The sequence below is a fragment of the Pelodiscus sinensis genome, chromosome 6, assembly GCF_049634645.1.
Source record: "Pelodiscus sinensis isolate JC-2024 chromosome 6, ASM4963464v1, whole genome shotgun sequence".
In the NCBI taxonomy this organism is placed as follows: Eukaryota; Metazoa; Chordata; order Testudines; family Trionychidae; genus Pelodiscus; species Pelodiscus sinensis.
In genome coordinates, this window is record NC_134716.1 from 59,222,719 (window position 1) to 59,242,407 (window position 19,689).

Here is a 19,689-nt window from a genome sequence, read left to right on the forward strand (position 1 = left end):
TGGGGCTGGGAACCTGCCAGGCAGGGGCGGGAGAGCTTGGGGGCTGCCTGCCCCGGGCCGGTCCCACCCCACCCAAGACCGGTCTCGTTCCCCTTGCCTGGCCCGGGCGGGGCGGGGCGGGGCCGGGGAGATCGGCGCTCCCTGCCCGGGCTGGGTCCGGCTCAAGTTGGTGCGGCTGGCGCGGTTGCCTGTGGCCGGCGCAGAGGGGCTTTCCTGCGAGGCGTGCGAGCGAGGCCGGGGGAGGATCCGCGCTCACTCCCGCCAGCCTCCCGGGAGGGGGCGCTCCCCAAAACCCGGGGAAGCCCCCGAAGGTGGCGCTTCCTTTTCTCTCGGGAGGTTTGGTGCCGCGCGGCACAGGCAGTGGGCGGTCAGTTTGAGCGAAGGCGTAGGAAAGTGTCGCTGCATTTAGGGCATTGGTTTTCAAGCCTTTCTCATTCGCGGATTGCTACAAAATTGCGAATGGAGGCATAGACCCCTGTGGGAGTCTTCGCAGTCAGGGGACCCTAGAGGTCTGCGGACCACCGATTGGAAATCACTGTTCTATGGTAACGACCCTGCCTAGGGTTGAAAACCACTGGTTTAGTGTATTAAAAAGGCAAAAGAAAAACACTTCCATTTTCTTTTCTCTTTCAGATTGCTGGGCACTGTCTGTGCTTTGAATTATTAGGACCTAATTTGATTCATCAGAGTTTTCTTGTTTGTTCACAGAGATAATACAGATCTCAGAAAAGGGTGTGGAGCCTCTATGTGCACCGTGTAGCTCCAGTAGTCCCATTATCTGTGACTCGGAAGAAAGGCAGGTGTGTATCCTGGAAGGATAAGAGGCACAGACTAAATGGATCTAAAGACAGCAGTGTTCAATGCAGCTCGTGATGGCAAACTGCGGCTCCTTGCAAAGTTACTGGCAAACAAAACTAAAGAAGAGGTGGCCTTGCTAATGTCTGAAAAAACTAGTGGTGCTACACCACTTTTGATGGCAGCCCGTTATGGGCATCTTGATATGGTGGAATACTTGCTGGAGCATTGCTGTGCCTCTATTGAAGTTGGTGGCTCAGTGAATTTTGATGGTGAGACCATTGAGGGTGCTCCTCCTTTATGGGCTGCTTCTGCTGCTGGTCATTTGAAGGTAGTCCAGTGTCTGTTAGATCATGGAGCATCGGTAAACAACACAACACTGACAAATTCAACCCCACTTAGGGCAGCCTGTTTTGATGGGCACCTGGAAATAGTAAAATACCTCGTGGAGCATAAAGCTGACTTGGAAGTATCAAACCGACATGGGCATACGTGCCTGATGATTTCATGTTACAAAGGACACAAAGAAATTGCTCAGTATTTGCTTGAAAAAGGTGCTGATGTTAATAGAAAAAGTGTTAAAGGTAAGATCAATATCCTATTTTTCTTGTTCCAAAGTTTCTGATGCTATATAGCTGCTGTTACCTTTTTTATTTGTTGGACACCACCATCCATTAATGTTCATCTCACTTGATAATGTAAATGTTCAAAGTGCCAGCAAGAAGTTGAAATTATAGCATTATGGTTATAGTTTGTTATATGCATTTTTCAGCTGTTTTCCAGTGTGCTTACTGGTTCATTACTTAACAAAAGCAGTTACTAAATTTCATTCTAAATTCACATGTTTTAATTTATAAACTCTAGTTTCTAAAAAATTTTGCTGCATGAGAGGTGGGCAATAATTTTTGACTGGGGCCACTTCTGAAATTTTTGAAGTAGCCCTGGGCTGCCCCCCCCCCCCCCCCCCCCCCCCAAGGAAAGGGCCCTCAGGCAGAAGGGGTGGGGCCAGGATACTTTCATGCTTCCCCACCCATAGACCCTGATTGGTCTGGGGGTGGGAGAGTTCTGAAAAGCTGGCAATTCCTTCTAGGTATCCTTGTTCCCTTGCAGTGGGAGAGAACTTCACATACTCCCCTCTGCTGCCTCCTGGTCAGTCAGGGTCTGGGGAGGGGGAGCATGTGATGTTTCTCACTCCCTGCCCCCGCCCTGCAAGGGAGCACCATGTTTAGAGTCAACTGCCAACTGAGCAGCAGCTGGCAGTTGACTTCAAGTGCTGAGCCCCTTGCAGGACAGGGGAAGACTTCATGTGCTCACTCTGCCCCCAAATCCTGATTGGCCTGGGGAGCGTACGAAGTCTCCCCCCATCCTGCAAGGAGTGTGCGGTGCTTAGAAGGGTTTAGGGGATGGTGAAGCGCGTGAAGCGTCCTCCTGCTCTGCCAGGAGCACACAGTGCTTCTAAGGGCTACACACACCTTGCAGGGCAGAGGCAGGATGGGAGGAGACTTTTCGCACTTCCCCCCTGCCCCTAGGTGCTGATTGGCCTAGGGGTGAGGGGATGGCAAGGCCTCCTCTCCATGGGCCAGATCAACACACTTGGCGGGCCGGAACTGGCCCAACAGAGGCCCTTTTGCCCACCTCTGTGCAAATGCATACTTCTGGCTAACAGGCTTCTGCCAGAAAATGTAAGTGGGTCATGTGATAACTAACTTCAAATAGATAAATTTACATCATGCAGAATTTTGGGCCATTTGTTATCTAATGTTGTTCATTGACAAATATATCATGCATTGAACAAAATTCTTTGGCCTGCTGCACTGTTAAGATCAGAATAGGGAAATGGAGGAAGTCTTTTCTGTATTTTAAATTTGCATCCTTGATTCTTGAAGTTTTCAGTTGATCTATTGGCTATTATCAGTTGACTCCAGTAACTAATGGAAATTAGGGTAAAGCTAAGGACCAATGTGATTTAGCTCATGCCAAAAAAGAGTTTCAGTAAACAGTGGAGCTGTTGTCACAACAGATTTTTTTTGCTTCTGTTTACAATGATCCTGGCACCATTGTTCAAAGTGAAGACTTCTGCCTTTTTTGCTATGATCATAGTTGCATGGACCTTTTGTTCTAAGTCTGGGCATGTTGCAGCTTTTTAATTGCATCAGCTGTGCATATATTAATGTATTAACTCATAAGGTGTATGGACTCATAGGTGTAATGGTTAGTGCAGACTACCACACACTTTTAACCCTGGAAAGATGGTCTGTGTTTGGACAGTTGATTTGATATCTGGCAAGGGTATTTTCCCCTTAAACTAAAGCCTTCACATGACATGGTACTTGTAATTCCTGTTTCTGGCTAATTCTATTTACATTGTTAACACAGTAATTTAACAAGAGACCTTTCTAATGGTTGACCCTCTCCACTCCAGCACCCTCTGGACCTGACTGATGCCAAACTAGAGAATTTGCTGGACCATGTGAAGTCAAAGTTGTCTAGCAGTATTACCAACATTTCTACTGTTTATTGGGCTCTTAGAAGACATTTAGGAATAAACGTAGAGCTAAATAGCAGCACAGAATGCCAAGAGACTGGTGGCTGTAAACAAACTGAGACTGTAGGAAACTTGTGTGTGTGGCCAAGTGGCCATCACACTAACTTAAATCATGCTAGACTAGAGAGGTTCAACCTGTGTGGTATATAGTTTATTGTATGGTATTCTTAGTACTTCTTTAAATGATCATTTGTTAGCAGAAATAAAATGAGCATCCCAATGACACTGTCACTAACTGAATCAAGGTGGGTGAAGTAAAATTTTGTATTGCATTTTCCTTGGTGAAGGAGACAAGTTTTCGAGCTTCAGAGCTGGAGAAGGTAACCACTGCTGTGTCACAGCTAAATACAGAACAAGACTGATTGTTGAGCAGAATGGCTTAAAGCATGTTGCAAGAAACCGTTGCAAGAAACCATTTCAAGTGAAGTGGGAAAGAACACCTCAGTTTTGTTCTGCCAACAGAAGTTCGTCCATTAAAAGCTATCCTCTTTCTACCTTGTGTCTTTCATATTCTGGAACCAACATGGATACAACAGTACTGCAAATGTTCATTAACTTAAAGACCTACTGTGAAAGTTGAAAGATGTGTGGAGTAATGTTTTTAAAAAAATCTCAATGCTAATTGGTGATAGAAATAAGAGCGGACATTCTCCCTGCTGTGTAGTAACTTATTTGTGCTTGTAAGAAGAATAACCACTCATGAGTCATCATGAACTTGTGTTTAAAAATAGAAATGTGAATTGTCCAGAAATAGTTTTTGGGATATATTTTGTTTGTTTCAGTAGTCTTTGGTAGTAGAGGTGACTTTGTTCCAACTCTATCATATATAAAATCTGCTTTGTAATGTGATGATGAGGGTGATTACAACACAGCAGTGTGAAGGTCTGATGGATCATAAAGGCACTTTGCCAGTGGACTGTAAATGGTCTCAGACTTACTGATCCTTAATATCTTTTAGCATTGTTCAGACAGTGTTTAGTCTTTGCTGTATTTAAATAACATTTTATAGACACATATCCATAAGCATTTTTTCCCCTCTGATCTTAGATCCTCTATAATTTCATTTCTTCCCTTCTTCACTTTATTCAGTTTCTGCATGACTCATGATTTAGGCACAACAGCACAAGTCTCACCCATTCAGCAACACCTAATAGAGACTATATTTTGTGAACAGCAGAAGCACACTGCCGACAAAGCTCTTTGGTATCAGGACTATATATCTCTCTCTCGTATGCTCTTATGCTAAACATTCACTTTCCGTATAGTATTGCCACACAGGTGAAATGTTTTTTATTTTTTGTATAGTGCTATAGCAGGGAAAGAACCTTTTTTGGGTCGGGCCACTGACCCACAGAAAAATCAGTTAGGGGCCACACACAAATGAGAAGCGGGGGGATTGGAGCATCTGTGGAAGCTCCCCAATAGTGGAGGGGACCCTGAGCCTCCTGGGCTGGAATCAGGCAAGCTGGAGGCTGCATCCAGCCCCTGGGCCTTTGGTTTCCCATCTTTGTGCTATAGAGTAGCTGATCCTTTTGTTATGAAAAAATTGAGTGCCAGATAGGATGTGTTATAGCCTAGTAAAGGTCTTTTTTTTTTAAGTGTTTGTATATATAGTGTATGTATATATAGTATGGTCTGTCTTTTCTTGCTCTTTGGAAGTAGACTCTGTCCATTGCTGGTGACATCAGATGGAAACACCTCATATGCTATCGGAAGCAGCCTAAATTCTGAAGATCCCTAGTGAGCAGCTACAAGGAAAGGGAGAAGCAAGTGCTAGAGACCTCCTCCTTTTTTTTTTTATCAACAGTAGGTGGGCAGCAGAATTAGGGATGTAAAAAGTAGTCGACTACCTGATAAGCCTAGGCTTCTCGGCTAGTTGAGTCAACTACTTGCATCCCTCCTTCCCCTCCCCCCAGAGGCAGAAAGGGGAAGTAGGGCCAATGTGGGGTGGAGTTGGCTTAAAAGCTGGTTCCCTCAACACCGTCTCCCTGGTGCGGGTGCGGGTGCGGATGGACAGGGCGGCGGAGGCACAGCGGGAAACCCGGCGTGAGCAGGGACTGTGTCGGGTCCTGACTGTGGCACCACTGCCTTTATATTTCAAAGGCAGAGGCTCAGCAGTCAGGACCTGGCACAAGTGGGGACAGCTTTGTGCTGGGTTCTCCGCTGCACCTTTCCCTTTGAAATGTAGTACATTTCATAGGCAGAGGGCAGTGGGGATAGCGAGTGCCCCTCCCACCTTATTGACAAATAAAGTAGTTGATGGAAATTCCATCGACTACTTGATTAGTTGATTAATAAAAATGTAACATCCCAAAGCAGAATTGAGCAAAACTGCATTCCTCAAAAAACTACAACATTCTGGCAATTTCAAAGGGATCTGCAGTTGGCATGCTTCCAGAAATGTCCTCATGAGCTTTAATTTTCAGCCTTATTACTCTCTGCTAGGATGTCTCTTTCTACAGTTTGAGAGGAAACTTGTCTGCACTGTTCAAAAAGTCTGTTGAAACAGTATTACATTGAATGCATTAGGGAACTTGTAGTGTACAACAATAGAGCTACATGGGCCAGTTTTTTACCAAACTGTAAGTGAGCTTTAGAATTCACACCCCTTTCATGCTAATTGCCATGCTGTGTAGATGAGTTCAGAGTTTTCTTGATGCACCCAACCTTAATATAGTGCAAAACTAGGGATTGCCCAATAACACCTTAGGGCCTTGCTCCACCCTACCAGGTGCATCAGGTGTGGGTAGACAGGCTCAGCAAGGCAAGATCCAAGTGTAGAGGGGCTTAATGTGGGGGCATCCAGGTGTGTGTTGAGAGGGTTCTGTGTACGGCAATTTGGATGCAATGCCACCATGGGGACTCTGGGTTTGGGGAGGATTTGATTGCACAGGGGGCTTGCTGTGGGTTCTGGCGGCAGCATTTCAAAGGGGAGGTGTTGCATGGAGCCCGGGGCACTGCTGCTTTGGATTACCACTCCTCCCCCTTTTTTCGCATCAATCTGATAGAGGCAGCAGGAGGCGGGGAGGAAGGAGGAGGAGGAAGGAATTGACTAGTCGACAACTCTTTAACATCCTTAGAATCTAGCCATGCACATTTCACTTCCTTCTCCTCCCATAGAAGGTCCTTGATAGTCAGTAGGGGGTCTCATCATAGGATAGAGGGAAAGAAAAGTCCTGGTGCTGCTTTTTATGGACAAAGAAACCAGTTACTATAGATGTCCCTGTTGTTCTTCCTATACCTACTATGTTCTTTGGATACATGAATGTTTACTTGTTCTGCTTATAGGAAGGGGATCTTTAAGGGAGTGTACCTAGTAAGCATCTGAGGAGTAGGTTTTCCAAATATCCCATTACTGCTGGTTTGCATGTGTTGAATCCTGCCCCCTGCTTCCTAAGATGACCGTTGAGGGAGCCTTCTAGTGTTTGCCTGTGCTTTATACCTGCTAAAGCTTTTCTGTTCAATTATTTGTACAGCACTTTGAAAATGTAAAGCTGCCTAAGACAGCTAAATATTATATCTTCATTAAGTGGAATACCTCTAGAAAGCTGCTACCATGTGGCGCTCCAGAGTCTTTCAGAAATTTTATTGAAAACAGGAAGGGTGTGGGCATAAACCTCTGAACAATGTAAATAAATAAATAAATGTGAGTTATGTACCATACATGACTCTCTTTATCCCCAGGCCTTCACTTCTAGAAAAATGACTACCGTATTTTAGCGAATATACCCCACACCCGAATATACCCGGCGGTTTTTCTGAATTGAGTAAAAAAAGTTTGTATACCCCGCGCACAAGTATAACCAGCAGGGTATAAAAGACTTTTCTTTCAAACTGTGCCAGGGTATATTAGCTAATTTATGGTGCTGGGGGAGCGGGAATTAGCCAACCTGAATGCCCCGGTTCCTGCGCAGCAGCCAGCCTCTGGGTGGGGAAGCGCTAATCCCCCTGGTTCCTGCGCAGCTGCAGGAAGGGGCAGGGGAGTGCTCATCTCCCGGTTCCTGCGCAGCTGCCAGCCTCCGGGCGGGGGAACGCTCATCCCCCGGTTCCTGCAACTGCGCAGGAATCAGGGAATGAGTGCTCCCCCGCCCCGTCCTGTGGCTGCACAGGAACCAGGTGATGAGCACTCCCCAGGCTGGCAGCTGCGCAGGAACTCACTAGGTGAGTAAAAAAAAAAAAAAAATGTATGCCCTGCGGAGGCTAGGGGAGTGTTGTAAAAAGGCATATAACTTGCGGGTTATATGTGGTAAAATACAGTACCCACAGGCTAGCGAAGAGTTTATCTTAGGTCTGTGGAAGATGGAGTGGGTAAGTTTTTAGAGTTCCAAAAATCAGGATGACAAATTTTCAATGGAAAAGTTAGATACAAAAGCAGTTAGAAATGATGGAATTCACTGGAATACATGAGTAGTCTGGAATAGGGATGTAAAAGAGTAGTCAAATAGCCAACTGCTCAATAAGCTTAGGCTTATCAGATTCAGTCGACTACTCACATTTCTCCCCCTCTTCCCCCGCTGTCTCTGAGAGGCAACAAGGCAGGGGGAGCAGCGGAGGAGTCAGCTTAAAAGCCGATGTCCCTCCCCCCCCCCCCCCCCAGCACCGTCTCTGTGCTGGGGGGGTGGAGGAGGCAGAGGTGTAGTGGGGGACCCAGCTGGCTCTTTATTTAAAAGGCAGAACCGCAGAGGGGTGGACTCGGTATGAGCCAGGACTGTGCCTCTGCCTTTTTTAACATCATAAGAACCAGGTGGCTCTTACTACCTTTAAAGGGTAGAGCCACTGCGGGTTTAGCTCCTGGGGGTAGCTTGAGCCAGACTGCTTAGTCTTGGCTCACGCCTCCCCCAGGAACTAACCCCGCTGCAGCTCTGCTGTTTAAATGTAGTAGGGCCTGGCTCCTACTACATTTAAACTGCAGGGCCACAGCGGGGGTAGCGAGTGCCCCCACCTCATTGACTAAGTTAGCTGATTATCCACAATTTAACATCCCTAGTCCAGAATGCTATTGCTAGACTACTAAAGCTTAGAAAGTAGAGATTTGGAAGAGCCTATGATGAAGTGCAGTGGTAAAGATAGGACCTCATTAAGACTGGAGGATTTCAGCTGAGTCAAGAGCAAGACAAGAGCAAATGATACCAATGCCTCATAGGTGTTTGTGACAGTGGGTGAGAGGAAAATTTAAAATGTGTGACAAGGCTGTACGATGAAAGATGGCTTATACCGTATATACTCGAGTATAAGCCGAGTTTTTCAGCACAGTTTTTGTGCTGAAAAATGCCCCCCTTGGCTTATACTCGAGTCAGCATCTCGAGAACTGAGGCGGGCGGGCTCAGCGCGTCTCTGCCGCTGGCCGGGTCTGGCCGGGTCTAGCCCCGGAAGTCGGGGCGAAAGCTGCTCCGGTGCCCCTGGTCTGCTGGAGACGGTCTCCAGCAGACCAGGGGCACCGGGCGGGTTCCCGCGCTTCTGAGGCTTTGCCAGAGCAAAGCCTCAGAGGCGCGGGACCCCCCCCGCGGCTGCGGCTTCAGTCCGGGAGCCTGTGGTCTGCTGGGGACGGTCCCCAGCAGACCACAGGCTCCCGGACTGAAGCCGCAGCCGCGGGGGGTCCCCGCGCCTCTGAGGCTTTGCTCTGGCAAAGCCTCAGAAGCGCAGGAACCCGCCCGGTGCCCCTGGTCTGCTGGAGACGGTCTCCAGCAGACCAGGGGCACCGGAGCAGCTTTCGCCCCGACTTCCGGGGCTAGACCCGGTATCTATCTTCATTTTTTACATTTACCAGTAGCTGCCTCATTTCCTACCCTAGGCTTATACTCGAGTCAATACTTTTTCCCAGTTTCTTGGGGTAAAATTGGGTGCCTCGGCTTATATTCGGGTCGACTTATACTCGAGTATATACGGTAACTCTTTCAAATTTAAATTAGCTGAATATTGAATAATCTTGGTTCAAGGTATATTCAAATTTCACTTCTTATCACCATTTTCCAGAATCCTCTTTTACAGTTTCCACAGATTCTTAAAGAGGGTAATGGCATGAGGTCAAATAGTCAGAAAGGAACTTGTTTAGAAAGTAATGTACTCTTTTTTTTTTTTTTTTTTTTTTTTTTTAAACATACCTTGTCACACACAAATATAGATGAAGGGAAAAAATAACAAATGGGACAAACAATCCACTCAGTACTGTATGGATGAGGGAATGTCTGAAGTTTTAATTTTGAAAAACAAAACTTCCAAACTCTCTTCCTATTGTCGTAGATTGTTTCAGTATAACTATTTTCTGCTTTCACTGCTACAGCTTGAAAATAACAATACTGTGGTAAGTTTTGTTGATGTTACATAGAAGCTTCTGGATAGCAGAGAGACTGTCAAGAATCATATTGCTTGCATTCTGTTGCTTGGGTATACCGTTAGTAGTAGTTCTGGAGTTTTTTGTAGTGAGGACCAAAAAACTAGACCCTAAGTGAAAGACAGATTTCTCAAGTGTACAGGATTTTTCGAGACACTTTTGCAATTTTGGATGCAGTCAGCTAACTGTTTCCCACTCCACTGTTAAGAATGGCAGTGTTATGTTCATGATAGACAGCACTCCCTTCCCAGAGTCAGAAACAGAACTCAAGAATCTTGATCCCAACATCTTACTATTGAATAACTGTGCAACCCCTGGCAAAATGTATGTGGTGTGCCTTTCTAGTGACTGACTAGCTCCAGGCGTCAAATTTTTTGTTGTTGAAGTGATAGTGGTCTGTGCTGATCACTGAAATTGAGGTTTCAAACACAAAAGAATATGAGTTCTTGTTAAAACACTACTTTAATTCTCACATTAGGAAACCTGTAACATCTGTTTTTATTGTAAAAACCATTATAATTGGTCAATTATAACATGACCTTCCTTTTCCCCATCTCATCTCCTTCGCACCCTTTAATCTCTGGCAAATAGGAGTTTGGCAAAGGGGTATGTAGTGGGCCTGCTAGCATGAGGGATATTTTTTGGGGGGGAAAATCATGTTTTGCAAGCAGTGAAATCTATTACAGCTGGGCTGTGTCTACATTGGCGCGATCTTGCGCAAAAGCACCCGCTTTTGCACAAAAACTTGCTGCCTGTCTACACTGGCTGCTAGTTCTTGCACAAGAACACTGATGTTCTAATGTATGAAATCAGGGCTTCTTGCGCAAGAACTCTGATGCTCCCGCTCAGGAATAAGCCCTCTTGCGCAATTGTTCTTGCGCAAGAGGCCAGTGTAGACAGGCAACATGAATTTCTTGCGCAAGAAAGCCCGATGGTTAAAATGGCCATCAGAGCTTTCTTGCGCAAGAGAGCATCTACACTGACATGGATGCTCTTGTGCAAAAACACATCTCTTGCTCAAAGGCACATGCCAGTGTAGATGCTCTCTTCTGGGAGAGTTTTTGCACAAGAACTCTTCCGCAAAAGAGTTCTTGCGCAAAATCATGCCAGTGTAGACGTAGCCCTAGTCTATGGATAAGAGCTATTCCAAAATTCTCAAGATGTCTTTGATGTCATATCCAATATAGCAACTTGCTAAATTAACAGAGATCTGCAGACTTGTTCAATTGGATTTCTCCTGTGGATATGTATGCAGACTTTGGTTAAGTATGAAACCTATATTAAGGCTTCAATTTAGATGTAGATTGAAATTTGTTTAATATTCCCTAAGCTGGGAGAAAAAGCAAAATCTCCACCTCTATATACCTATTAGTTTCTCTTGTCAATAGCTAATTTAAAGCAACTCTTGTCTTTTCAAAATCAGAATGTGGTGTGCTGTATATTAAAATAATTAACCTAATAGTAAGCATAAAGAAGTCTGGCAGTTCTTTTCTCTTTTGGGTTTTTTGTCTTGCCTGCTTGCCAACCTTCATTTTGAAAAACAAGGTTCTGTTTCTTGGGAATAAAGGCCTTGCTCTAAATGTGTTCTGTCTCTCTCTCGGTTGTAATGCAATGCGTCATGTAATACATTTGTGAAGATATTTTGAGCATGAAGGCTGTGTGAAACTGAATCTTAAAAGGAATACATATTACTCAGCCTGATAATTGCATCTTCTTTCACAATTGAATTTAAAAGAAGGAAAATGTTTAATTTACAGTGTGGAAAAAAATTAATGTTGAAACTAAGTGATTTAAATACTTTAATACTTTATTCATAAATGTTGAGACACCAATAGTCTTGAAAATATAATTTAGAGAGCTGCATCTGTGAACAAGGTAATAATCCTTGTTTGATAGCATTTATTTTCCTAGTATGAGAAATTATATTAAAACATGACCATGAAGACTTGTTAATATAGGTAACTTGTCTATTTCATTGCCCAATCTGATTTTTTTAAACTTACTCATGAGAGCACAGCTTTAGTTGTCTTCCTGCAATACTATACTGTAAAAATTCTTAATGTTTACTTCTGGTGGTTCAGTCTAGTATATTCCAGATAAACCCATAATCAATAGTGAATTGGGATATCAATTACATAGATAGTTGCATTATTTTATTTAAATTTTTAAATTTATGTATATAAGGAAGTAAATGTAGGCTCATAAGTCCACATCAGTAAAACTGAGGTCTAGATCCACAAAGGGACTTGGACATTGCAACACCTAATTTTTAGGCTGGATTTGCACTAAGAAGAGATGCTAGATTCAGTTGAAGTGCTCAGGGCAAATGCACAGCCCTGAACATGTCGGTAAGATGAGCTAACCTCACAGTGTAAACATTGCTGGGTGGTTGATAAGAAGAATTATTTCATTAACCTAGCTGCTACCTCTTGGGGAAGTGGATTCACTGTAGTGATGAGAGAACCCTTCTTGTCACTGTAGTAATTTGATCTGAGGAAGTGGGTCTGGCTCACAAAAGCTCATCACCTAATAAACCATCTTGTTAGTCATTAAAGTGCTGCATAGTCCTGTCTTTTGTAGTAAGTGTTGACACTGAAGTATTACAGAGGCCCAATTACAGCACTGTGGCTGCACAGCTGTTTATGTGTAGATACCACCATAAACCACCAGTCTTATAATGTAATCTACAGACCCAAATCAGGTGTTCAGGTTCACTATCCAATGCTCAGGGAGAGTTGCATGCTTGACCATGGCCTTTCTGGAAGCCAGGAAGCTTAGCTGGGAGCCACCTAAGACATCCAATAGAAATTCAGAAGTGAGGAATTTAGGGGTTTAATTCTGGGCTCCAGAGAGGCACCTCCCTTCGCTTGGGATTCACAGCTCTGAACCCTCCTTTCCTATGTTAGGGGCCTAAGATAGGTCAGTCATCTGAAAAATGAAGGAGGTTGCGGCTTCCTTTTTATACACCATAGCCTGGTTGTTAAGGCATTCACCTTGGGTCTCCCACATACATTTTTGAGTTCCACTGTTTCAATTAACATTTACTTGTACAACTAGAAGTGTTTCAGTAGGAGAGATTGAGACTTGCCCCCATAATATCCCACCAGTAGTTAGAGTACTCTTTCTAAGAAGTGGGTTCAGATTCCTGTTCCGTTTCAGCCAGAAGAAGTATTTGTTCCTAGTAGGGATGTAAATCCTGGTTAACCGACTAAAGTGGGATCCGAGCTTACCAGTTACCAGTATAAATTTGATATAATTTGGTAGCACTGGAGAGTTAGTTGCGTTGAAATACATTTGTGTAGTGCTTTCTCATTCTGTTGGCTTTGTACCTTTACATTTTACAGTTATATTAGAGCCCCTCTTTTAAAAAGCTAACTGAGATTTACTCTATTAAATTAAAATATTTTCATAGAAATTTGGGAGAACTAGATGAGTGGAGAAATTCAGTAGTAGCTTTACTTTATTAGTAAAGGAAGTTGCTGATTGTTTTAGGGTGAAACCGTGATGGGCAAATAGGAATAATTAAAAAGTTGTTTGCCTGTTTAAACAGTCACGATTAACAATTTAATGGACTTGCATCCACTTCACTACAAGATTAACATGTTCTGTTCTTCTGTGGTAGTTTCAGGAGTCAATACATGCTGTTCAGAATGGCATGCCGATGTTCGTTGTCCTACTGATACACATAAATATCCAGTATCTAGAAGAATAGTCAGATTTCATAACTCTAGGAAGGAAAGGGAATTAGAAATGGAGTAATACAACTAATTTATAAAAGAGAAGACACTCTGATCTGAATAAAGATTTCACTTTGAACTTTCTAAGGTGATATTTGTATCATAACTCTGATTTCTTTAGAAAGACTTTAAAATGTTTGACACCATTTCTTTAATATCTATTAACACTTTTGTATGTTTCCCTTGGAAAAGTGATGTGCGGAAATTACATATCAAAAGAGAGGTTCTTCACATAAGCCTTTCTTTTCTTGTCAGCTATCTCCTCATTTGATCTAGCAGTAGAATTATAATGCTGAACTTGTTTATAAGTTATGCTTGTGGTAATAAATTAATGTCATGCTTGTGACATAACTGCAGTCTCAAACAGAAAGAATACTTAAACATGTACCTATAACAAGGGACAGAGAACTATAACTTGCCTTTTCAATGAATATTTTTCCAAACAAGCCATCCTCTCCTCAGTTTTTAACACCTATACTCCAGTGTGAAAATTCTTTATAGATGCTCACTAGAGTAGTCTGCCAATTACCCACTTAGTGGCTGTTTGTCATATTGTTGTTTGAGCCACTTTATAGTTTTAATTAATATTTAACACTTTTACTTTTTATTAAAAGGTGTGTTTTGTGATACTTTCCAAATTAATTGGTAATGCATGGAATATCCTCAAGAATGGAACTTGTCTTTACTGTCCCCACCCATTCTTTAAAGTCCCCCTGAAATTGATAATCATTAGATAGGTAACAGCCTTTATTAGACTGTTACATAGTGCACTACTCACACTGTTGATGATGGTGCCCCCTGTGTGGACATGATCTGTTGACAGAGGGAGCAAGTATGAACACCCTCTGGCGATTTGTTTTCTCGAGTTTTAGGTGTTAATATAAGATTTGATGACAATACTTGGTAGTGTATACTGTAGGGATGTTAACATACATTTATTTGTGTAAACGTGTAGCCACTGAATTTTTCAGAAGATATAAGTTTACATGCAGGGGGGAGAGGAGAGGTGGGAGCTGGAGCCAGCTTTTACACAGGCAGCTGGGGGAAGGCTGTGTGTAACCAGTAGGATTAACTATTGAGCCCCAGGCTCATTGGTTAACTGTGTTCTGAACTGCACAGTCCCATCCCTTGCAGTCTGTGTTCGCTCACTCCCACATATACCTGCCCAAAACAGTACTCCTCCAAAAAGCTCCTAGGCAGGTTCACACATCCCTTTCAGTTTGGCTTATGTTTACTGTTATGTTAATTGAAGGATGAGTTCATATTTCTCAGTCTCCCCCTTAAAAAGGTTTCATTTAGTTATCAGTATATTATTTCTAAAAGATAGCCCACTCAGAGCCATCTGTCTGTGCATATATCTGGCCTGTGTAAGCCAGTGTTCTTGTAACCTTTCTCTGTCATCCTCCTTGGGTCCCTTCTGATTATTACAAAGACTTGTTGCATTTCATTTTAATTGATTTTAAAGTTTAGGGCTGGGCTATACTGAAAACTTACATTGGCATTGTAGTGTCATTTGGGCATGAGCCCCCAACTCCCCCTTGGAGACATGTAGCTATGAAGACCTAACCCCAATGTAGATGGTGCTAGGAGGTCAATGGAAGAATTCTCCTGTTGACATAGCAACTGACTTTTAGGGACATGGACTAAGTAAAGCAACGGAAGAATCTCTCCTGTAGTTGGAATGAGTGTCCCCAGTGAAGCACTACTGTGAGCTGTGCTGCTTTAGCATTCTAAGTGTATATGTAGAGGCAGAAATGGTGTCTTACTGTGTTTATACTGTTCTCTGAACATTTGGGTCCTGTAATTACTACTGTAATACAAATAATTGCAAAACAGAACCTAACTACTTATTCTAATTCCAGCCTGATAACTAGTAGAACAGTGGTTTCTTTCAGAGTAGGTAAAAAGGAAAAATAGATTTGTAAATGAAAGTCTAGTGAGAGAGCAGTGAATTTCTCTGTGGTATATTCTGCTTTTTTAATGGTTCTGTGTTCATTTATTGTAAATTCATGAGCTCTTAAAAATGTTTGAGTTAGAGTTGAATCTGTTCAGTTAGCTGCTACATTTAGTTTTGAGTGTTTTTTGGTTTTGCAATGTTTGTATCATAACAAAGTATATCTCTTGGAAAGCATAGTATATCTCTAATGTAGTAACCCTAGTGGTCTCCGCTTAGGTGCCATGAGAGATTGGGTACTGGAGAGAATGTGAGGGTTTGGGAGGGAGCTTGGATGAGGGAGGCAGGATGACTGGAGTGCAAGGGTTTAAGGGAGGGATGTGACCAACTAGTTGATTATCTGATCAGCAAATATTTATTGGATAGTCGACATACTAGTCGACGAGTCACTTTCCCTCTTGCTGCCTCTATCAGAATGAGGCAGCAAAGTGGGGGAAGAGGTGCTTCAAAGCAGCAGCGCCACATGGAGCCCATGGCCAGACCCTGGCTCCACATGGCTCTGCCACTTTGAAATTCCATGTGTAGCCTGGAGTCAGCTGGGGACTGCTTGAATCTCTGCTGGTGCCATGCTCCCTACAGTGCTTTCGTCTTTTAAGTGTAGCAACAGTCCTGGGGCTGCTGCTACACTTCATAGGTGGAGGTGCCCTTATCAACTAATTGAATAGTCGATGCAAATTGCATCGACTAGTCAATTAGCCCATTAATCTAAATTTAACATCCCTAGTTTAGGGTGTGACCTGGGTTGGGACTGGGGTACAGGTGTTTCGGTTGTGACATGGTGCAGGATCTGGGAAGAGATATGAAGGCAGGAGTGGCGGCAGAGAATTTGAATGATGTGGGGTAGGAGGACAGAGGGTTGGGGTGTCAGAGGCAGGCTGTGGCCTGGAGATTTACCTGCCTGACTCCTGGCCAGCAGCCTTCTCAGGCAGGCTTTCTACCTGCCCCACACCTGCACTGGCATCATAAGAACATAAGAATGGCCATACTGGGTCAGACCAAAGGTCCATCTAGCCCAGTAGCCTGTCTGCCGACAGTGGCCAGCACCAGGTGCCCCAGAGAGGGTGGACCGAAGACAATGATAAGCAATTTGTCTCCTGCCATCCTTCTCCAGCCTCTGACAGAGACCAGGGACACCACTTCTATCCCTTGGCTAATAGCCTTTTACGGACCTAACCTCCATGAAATTATCTAGCTTCTCTTTAAACTCTGTTATAGTCCTAGCCTTCACAGCCTCCTCTGGCAAGGAGTTCCACAGGTTGACTACACGCTGTGTGAAGAACAACTTTCTTTTATTAGTTCTAAACCTGCTACCCATTTGGGCCATGTGGTCTTTGAATAGCTATGAGCCTAAGGAGAGGGAGGGAAGGTTGCTTTGCAAGCAGCCTGTTGACAACAGGCAGCTCCCATTGGCCGGAAGCCTTTCCCTCCTCCCCTGGGCTCACAGCTGGTCAGCCCACAGACCATATTTTGCCCAGCCCTGAACTGGTGATATCTGTTTCCAAATATTCAGTATCCTAGCAAAATCTTCCTTGTGGATGTTTCACCTCTGTGTTTTCACACTGCCTAGCAGTGCTGGAAACAAATACAAGGAAGAGAAAGTATAGTGTCAGTGACAGAATAGCCTCGTTAAAGGCAGTAGTCCCTAGTGGTCCACAGAGGAAGAGGTACTAGGAATGAATGCTACTTCGGAGGATGTCCTGCCAGTGTATCTTGAAGGGGCTGAGGGGAAGAGCCTTGTGCAGACAGTAGGGCAAGGCACCACTCCTCACCCAACCAAGCAGGCATGGTAGATAGTTTATATGCTGCCTTAGTATCTAATAACAAGGCAGACACTAGGAGGAGAAAATGGGTCAGTTGACCTCTGAGTCTTGAGGGTTAATTGGGGGGAAAGTGTCAGCTGAGAGATGAGCTGGCTAAGCATCTCCAGTGACTAAATTACAACCCAGAACCAGAAGGAGAGCTGGGAATCTCTTGGTTAAAGAGAGATATAAGAAGTGGCTGAATTTCCCAGCTCCAGGAAGAGGGCTGGGGCTCTCACTGCAAGATAAAGACAGAAAGGAAAGTGAGAGGGTTGGGAACAGTGTGCAGAGGGTGGGCTTCAGAGCAAAAAAAATCCAGAAGAACCTTTTGTTTATCTGGGACATTGTTGTAAAAAAAAAAGTCCATAAGATTTATAATACACCAGCCCATGGAAGATACTACTAAGTTGAGAGACATTGAGGTTGAATGACTTGGTTGTTGAGAGGGAAAACTGAGGCAGGGATACCTGAAATGCTACCTTTTGTCAGAAGGGTCATTGCAGGGCGGTCATATCCTGTGATACTGCTGTCAAGTTGACATTACTCCACATTGAGTTCCCTTCTGTTAAGGGACTTACCTTGATAGTAAATATAGTTATCAACATAAACTAGATGGCAAAAAGAAAAGATATTCTTAAGAAAGTCTGACATTATTGACCTGTACAACATGCCCTGGGGATAAAAGCAATTCATATGGTCATAAGTGCAAGTGCATTTGGGTGGGAATTTTTTGTTCCTCTTGAGAAATAACATTTTAAAATAGAATGTAAGGTATGAAAGTCTTTTTTTGTATATGTGTAAATTACATGACAATAGATATATTTTATACATAATAAAACCTACAACATTGTCCTTTTTTAATCTCCATGTCTGTATACAATAATATGATGAGAAAGTAGAAATTACTACAAAGCTAATACCTCAGTTCTGTTCTTAATTTGTTACTCCCCTTTGTTCCATTTTCTGTATGTCTTCTGCATCTTATGTTTTGACATCAGTTATAGTAAATGAATGCTTTGTAATTGTAAAAGGCTAAAACTAGGGGAGGAAAAAATGTTGTAAGATAAATCAAATGTTTAAACTGGTAGGATATAAAGTTACAGGAAATATCCTTGTCCCAGAATTCATACAGAGATTGCAAGGCTGTCACTTTGATTTCAATCCTATTTTGGAAAAGTTAGCTTGTTTTGAAAATTTATAGCAGAGCTCCTAACAGAAGGCACAGCTGAGAACCTTCCAAAAAAGGAAAACGGGGATATATGGAACAGCAGGAGAATGATACTTCCTTATAAACTATACAAGTAAAATCAGATTAAAATGAATAGAAAAAGAACACCAGGAAAAAAACCATGCTTATGGGGATGTAGATATTTGGTTAGCAATGCAACTAAAATCAGTATTAAAATGTATGTTTATAACCCTTTTTGAAGGATAACTTATTAAAGTGGGCAAGTGTTGATTTGAAAGATTTTTGTCATAATTTTCATAATATTTTGCAAATTATAGGCCTGAACCTGAAAATATTGTCAAGCATAGTACTTGCTGCTGCTGGAAATGAATAGTGCCACTTTTGGTAATAAGTACTAAGCTTAGAAGTAAGTGCTGACAGGGCGAGGTTCTAGGTTGATTTTGTCCATGAAAAGAATTAACATTTTGATAGCTTTTTGGCCATTGCCAGTTTCTATTTTCATGGGAGAGTCATCTGTCTTTTGAGACTAAATCATTTACCCACCAATTGTTCTAGTCCCTCTTCCATTCCATTGCTTGGTTCTCAAAATATTTTATTTTGTGCACAAACAAGAAAGGATCTGAAGAATGCAAACATTACATTACATTATTTATGAAGTGACATCTTATACTAAACTATGGATAATACCAGTTGTTTGTCTCTATCTTGTATTCCCTGTTAATTCCTTAATGAAGTTTTAGGGCATCTGTCAAGGAGGAATCCTGTGGACCCATAGATGGTTGCAATAAGTAGAAGAGAGATCTATGTTGAAATAAACCCCCCATAATTCCATCTGTTTTGGGACAAAGTGGATAAGGCATTATCTTTTTTTGCACCAATTTCTATTGGTGAGAAAAACTATAAAATATATTATCTCCCCCACCTTCTCTCTTATCCTGGGACCGATTCAGCTACAATTCTGCATACAACAATATTTGATACTCTGTCATAAATATGTGTAATTTGAAAATGTTTGTCATGAGAGCTGTTCAAATTATGGTGAAGTCAATAGGAATTATCAAGTGGCAGTTGAGAGCACTTTGCACCATGAGGTCCATAGTTTTTGCCTAAATTGTAGGAATATATACTTTTAAGAAATGAACAGCAAGAACTCTAATTTCCCCATGCTCTGCTGACACTGAACAGAATAAGTAGCTGTTTTTTTAAAAACTAATATCAGGCAAGGTAACTACATAGCCAGAGGCAAATGGGAAAAATGAGTAAAGATGGAGCTCCTATACCCTTTTTCCATCTTTCGGGCTGCTCTGATGGAGCAGCCCCCTCTCCCCATTCCATTAAC

General features: G+C 42.9%; 1 protein-coding gene and 1 long non-coding RNA gene across 5 annotated transcripts in view; one reads left to right on the forward strand and one right to left on the reverse strand.

Annotated features, from left to right (window-relative positions):
* Positions 1-19,689, reverse strand: part of LOC142829880 (uncharacterized) — a 154,302-nt gene that overhangs the window by 22,204 nt on the left and 112,409 nt on the right. The gene's annotated exons all lie outside the window — the stretch shown is intronic.
* The window catches only part of FEM1C (fem-1 homolog C), a 34,893-nt gene that overhangs the window by 303 nt on the left and 14,901 nt on the right, over positions 1-19,689 (forward strand). The window contains exons 1-2 of one of the 4 annotated variants that reach the window (XM_075931982.1): positions 117-311; positions 709-1,379. In XM_075931982.1, the coding sequence (XP_075788097.1) occupies positions 836-1,379 (544 nt within the window). In that variant the 5' untranslated portion in view covers positions 117-311; positions 709-835. Of the gene's footprint in view, positions 1-116; positions 312-349; positions 546-633; positions 1,380-19,689 lie in introns of those variants that run through there. The other 3 variants (XM_075931981.1, XM_014579226.3, XM_006134479.4) reach the window with 3 other exon arrangements.